The sequence below is a fragment of the Drosophila mojavensis genome, unplaced genomic scaffold (genome assembly GCF_018153725.1).
Source record: "Drosophila mojavensis isolate 15081-1352.22 unplaced genomic scaffold, ASM1815372v1 contig_36, whole genome shotgun sequence".
In the NCBI taxonomy this organism is placed as follows: domain Eukaryota; kingdom Metazoa; phylum Arthropoda; class Insecta; order Diptera; family Drosophilidae; genus Drosophila; species Drosophila mojavensis.
This window is the reverse complement of record NW_025318858.1, coordinates 3,136,501-3,141,625: the sequence shown is the minus strand read 5'-3', so window position 1 is coordinate 3,141,625 and position 5,125 is coordinate 3,136,501. Positions and strand designations below refer to the sequence as shown.

The 5,125-nt window shown below is 38.3% G+C and overlaps 2 protein-coding genes across 2 annotated transcripts; one reads left to right on the top strand and one right to left on the bottom strand.

Moving 5' to 3' along the window:
• The first annotated feature begins 206 nt into the window (after positions 1–206).
• Positions 207–1,265, top strand: LOC6575876. The gene is made up of 4 exons (XM_002001844.4): positions 207–317; positions 388–592; positions 651–775; positions 840–1,265. Exons 1-4 carry the CDS (start codon positions 221–223, stop codon positions 1,181–1,183), a joined length of 771 nt encoding a protein of 256 aa, XP_002001880.3. The 5' UTR covers positions 207–220; the 3' UTR covers positions 1,184–1,265.
• Positions 1,266–1,942: 677 nt separating this feature from the next.
• LOC6575875 (cytochrome b-c1 complex subunit Rieske, mitochondrial) lies at positions 1,943–3,331 on the bottom strand. Its single transcript, XM_002001843.4, has 3 exons — positions 3,129–3,331; positions 2,457–2,836; positions 1,943–2,392 (listed from the first exon to the last, which is right to left on the bottom strand). The coding sequence occupies exons 1-3, from the start codon at positions 3,211–3,213 to the stop codon at positions 2,174–2,176; spliced, it is 684 nt and encodes a 227-aa protein (XP_002001879.1). The 5' UTR covers positions 3,214–3,331; the 3' UTR covers positions 1,943–2,173.
• Between the last annotated feature and the right edge of the window lie 1,794 nt (positions 3,332–5,125).

Below are 5,125 nucleotides of genomic sequence, written 5' to 3'. Positions count from 1 at the left end.
GTGCTGGTCAGAGATGGAACTAGAAAAATACCAAAATTAGCCCATGTAATTTTGGGTCTTTGCTAGCAAATCCATACAAATATATAATAAACTCGCACATTGAGAGCTTTTTTATGCCATTTTATAGTTTAAATACTTCCTCTATTCTATTTTCCCCACTATTGCGCATTTATTTATAGCAAATTCATCGTTTCCTTAGCCAGCGCTGCCAGAGTCATCGATGAGACCAAACAGCTTTAAAAACAAAAAGCATCTTATCGATTTTTTTTTTCTATCGCATTTTCGGCACATCATGCGGAGGATGGAAAACAGAAAACGTGAATAAACAGAAAACGCAAAAAATTTGAAATTTGATCATATTCCTAACATATTTTAACTAATTTATAGCAAATCGCACAAATGGATCACGATTTGCATGGGATGCGGCGTCCACGAGCCAGTTCTTGAAGCTGTGGCAGGAAAATATAGACGATTTGCGTGGTCAGCGAGTCAAAACGGAAATTCATAGAGAAATGGCGGATAAAATGAGGAAATATGGACTAAGTCATATCGAAATCAAAGCTAAAATAGATAATATGACCAGGAAATACAGGTAGTGTAGCTGTGAAGGCTATTAAGAACACAATTAACTATATTTAACTTTCTTACAGAATAGAAATGCTAAAATGCCGGAAAACGGGTGAGCCTTCTAAATGGAAATATTTTAGTCATTTGAAGGAAATCTTAAAGGAGTCCAAACTGGTTAACTTAAGACTGTGCATGGCTGACAATTTTGGTATAGTAATTTCTATATATCTGGATATATTAGTTAGATATTTCTAATACAAAAATATTTGCAGACTTTTCGCCTTGGGAAGATTCGGATAGCATGGATTCATTCGATCCACACGAGAACCTCTTCAGTCCACCTGCTATAGAGCCCAACGAAAGAGGGCCCTCAAACAGTCCTGAGTCAACAGCCTCCAGCGAATGTGATTTATCCTATTCTGGAAGAAACTCTCAACCATCACTTGTGAATTATAAATTGAGCAGATCGTCCAGAAGTCTGGAAATAGAGGAAGCCCAGCTAGCAGTTCAGCGCGAAAAGCTGAAGGCTTTGAAGGATATGGCAGATGATTTATCAGCTATACATAGAGGTTTTCTCAAAGCTTACAAACTAAAGGGATCTATCATCTCCATCTAATTTTGTATATAGCTAACGGCGTATCAAATTATGTATAGAGACTAATAAATAAACTTGTTATGAATACAATTGCGAAACACCATATCAAATCAAAGTAAATCACTGGCAACGCTTCAGAGTAAACACGATGCAACGATAGTTTAAGCGATAGATGGTTGAAGTAAGTTTGGCAGAGTGGCAACGCTCGGCAAATTGTGGCACGCGCTTCAAATAACGACTGCACTTGCTGCAAGCTTTTTTTTTGTCGCTAATATATAAAGTTTAACTAGTTTTGTGTTATATTTTGTGAAATAATAGCTGTCAATAGTGTCCGTTGTGTATTGTTGTTTTAATTACAGTTCAGCTTATGTTTACTGTTAAAAAAGCAAAAATAAGCTAAACGCGGTGGCACTTTGTGAATTGTGGAATGCGCTCTAAAAATCGTCTGTATTGTGCGAATTTTTTTTGGTAAGTTATGTGCTGAAGTGCATTAGTGTTATATGTAAATGCATTGGAAATCGGGTGTCGTGCAGGTCAGTTTTACAGTTAATCACTTTTTTCCCTTGCTCTTTGCTTACTCTTCGCGAGGGATTTCCTATCAAGTGCACACATTAATATACATTGTCCAATAAACAGATAGCTAGTTTTGATAATTTGTCTACTTCTTCCCAAATGCAGTTATAGTTTGTAAGTTTTTATAGAACATTTGACTTTAATACGCAACATGAACTACAACAAAGTCTTGCCCATCCTATAGTTATAGCAATCATCATATCCAAATTAAGTTAAAGTTTGCTATAATTAATTCTCAATTGAAAGATTGCGTCTTCAAATCTTTGTTACATTTGCCAACCCAAATATAACTGTTCTTTTTTGGTATTTTTTAGTTTATAACCGTTCTGGTATTTTTGTGGTGTTTTTTTTTATTAATTTACATTCCATCCATTCCTCTACTTTTGCTGTCGCGGGGGCTTTTGCTTAAACGTTAACAACTTTCGTTTCGAAGGATCTTTAACCAACGACCAGGGTAGACTCATCGGGGAACTCGTGGGTGGGCACCTCCAGGTTCAATGGCGCCGGGCCCTTGCGGATGCGACCCGATGCATCATAATGGGAGCCGTGGCAGGGGCAATAATAGCCACCGAAATCTCCGGCATTCGCAATTGGCACACAGCCCAGATGTGTGCAGACGCCAATGACGACTAGCCACTCGGGCTTAACCACGCGTTGCTGCAAACAAATGCAAATATATATAGATATAAAGTTACGATAAAATATAATATTATATAGTTACATCGTCTGTCTCGGGATCACGCAGCTGGGAGGTGGGCACGCTCCGCTCTGTCTCGATCTCGGCTGGGGTACGATGGCGGATGAATAGCGGCTTGCCGCGCCACTTGAACGTCACCGACTTGCCCTCTGCTATGTCAGACAACTTGATCTCGATCTTGGCCATGGCCAAGACATCAGCCGAGGCGCTCATCGAGCCAACGAAAGCATTCACCATGCCCTTGGCCGCATAGACACCGCCAACGGCGCCGGCGCCCACCAGCAGATAGGAGAAGGCTTTGCGCTCCTCGGCGCTCTCGTTGCGGCGACGCGAATCCTTCACAGAGTCACGACGATAGGCCGTAAAGTCGGGCACCTGCAGGTCGGTGTGAGCCTGGCGTGTGGCTGCAAGGGAAATTCGATTAGAGCGGTAATCAGCATAAGTAGCATAGCGGGCTTATTTTCTATTCCCTTTACACTCTTGTACGCCCAATCAGCTGTTCGCTGAGAAGGTTATGTTGAAATTACGTAAGGAAATTGGCAGGCTGGGCCATTTAGGCATAACAAACATTGCGAAAATCATTTATTGCTCAGCTATTATTATTATGAACTGCACACACTTTCGCATTTTTAGCCAAATTCACATTATATAACTGGCTCTGCCACTCGATTTCCCACTTCACTCGATGTTGCTTACCAACGGCAGCTCCGGTGGTCCGCAGGCTGTTAGACAGCGCCTGTGCGGTGGCGCGCACATAGGCACAGGACACGGCTTTCATCATCTTGTGAATGGGTTTTTAAAATTTGTTATTCTCTATTTGTTTTTGTATCGAAAATCTCGTTGACGAGACCAACGTCGTCCGCTTGCTTTGCTGTTGCTGTGAAAAACCAGTGTGACCGTAGCCTCTAAATATAAGAATGTCAATAATTTTATGACCCATTCGGATTTCATAAAATAAAATACCTAAATTTTTCTATTTTAGCTTGACAAAACGAATATGCAATATATATTTTAAAACATTTATAATTATTCTGTGTGAAATATGTATTTTTATATATTGTATATACTGAAAATAGCTTAATTTTAACTGCCAACGTTAACGCAATTATGAGTTGCGTTACGTCTGTTGCGTTACGTGATAGTTGTTACGTGGGCAAGCAATGTTGGCTGCGCGCAAAATTTGACTCAGTTGATGTTGGTTGCTTGAGCAATTTGAGGGGAAGAATTGAAATGGGCGCGAAATTCGAAATTGGTAAAGAACAAATTTTGAGATTTTGCAAAATTGTATTTGATGAGTTGTTACTGATATTTAAATATTGCCGAAGGCTATATTTATTGTAATTTTATATAAATTATAATTTCTAATCAATAAATATATTTATTGCATTATATTTATAGCTAATATTAGATATTATTTATATAAATACTATTTTTCTAAGAAATTGGGCTATCAGAACCCCGTGTTCTCGCAATATTTTCTCTAATGAAAATGCATGTCGATTTTCCGAGCTAATAATAGTCAGCTTCCCTGCTCCCCACCCGCTGAGTGGCTGCTCATCAAGGTGAGCAACCCTTTTATTAAGAACTTATTCACACTGAAATTACTTAACTGCAACAATTTAGCTTTCATAAAATGGGAAAAGGGTTTTCTTTGGGAAAAACCGGTTTGTGCACCCCCAAAAAATCCACCACCAAAGTTTTTCCGTTGCATTTTCGCCGTTCACAGCCTCATGATGTCATTTGCTGAAAATTCTTCAGGCTGCAAAAAATGAAAAGTTTAAGCAGCGAAACTGACGGAGAAAATTCCCTTCAACTTAATTAATAATAGCTGCTGAGAAATATAAAGAATGAAAAACTATAAAAGAAAATATTTGCAAATTGCGCTGAGCTCATCGCCGCAAAACAATAAAACATAAAGTCCATAAAAAATGCATAAAAATGAGCGGAAAAAATGTATATATATAAAATTCGCATAAAAATAGGCAACGGCTGAATTATTCGCCAAAAACTTTAAAGCCAGAAGCCTAAAAAACAAAAATAAAGCTGTAAAAAAAAAAAAACAGCTACGCACAACCGGCAAATGTAATTCCTTTGGCGCCAGCCCTGTGATTATCGAAAGTAGTTCTTTTTGATGTCGAAAGTTTTCCAACTCCTCCCATTGAATGTCCCCTCCCCACCCGCTCCGCGTCCAGCCGTCGCTAGGTGGCGCTGGCGAAAGTGAAAAGCGAATGCCGAAATGCGCCCGCTTCCTCCATAGAGCCAGCATTTTGGCCAGCAGGGCAATCTGCGCACATAAAGGCGCCTCTATGTACTTGCCACAACACTTACACACACACACATACAGCCACTCTTATATAGACTCTATCACATTCACATAGAGAGCCGCACAAAAAGTGCGTGAATTTTTGGGCAAAACAACAAATGCAAAAGGAAAATTTTGTTGCAACTACAGCGAAGCTGAAATACGCTACTTTTTGTTTATTAAAAGACTAAAAAAAAATTTTAAAAATATAAAATAAAATACAATAAAAACCTTAATTTAATTTTGGGCATGCATTTTAAATTTTAAATAAATTAAGCAACATTAAAATTTAATTTAAAGTTTGGTTCATCCAGCAATACAAAAAATTTTATTTAATGCAATATTAAAAAACAAATTTTTTATTACATTTACATTTAAAAAATTAATGTGA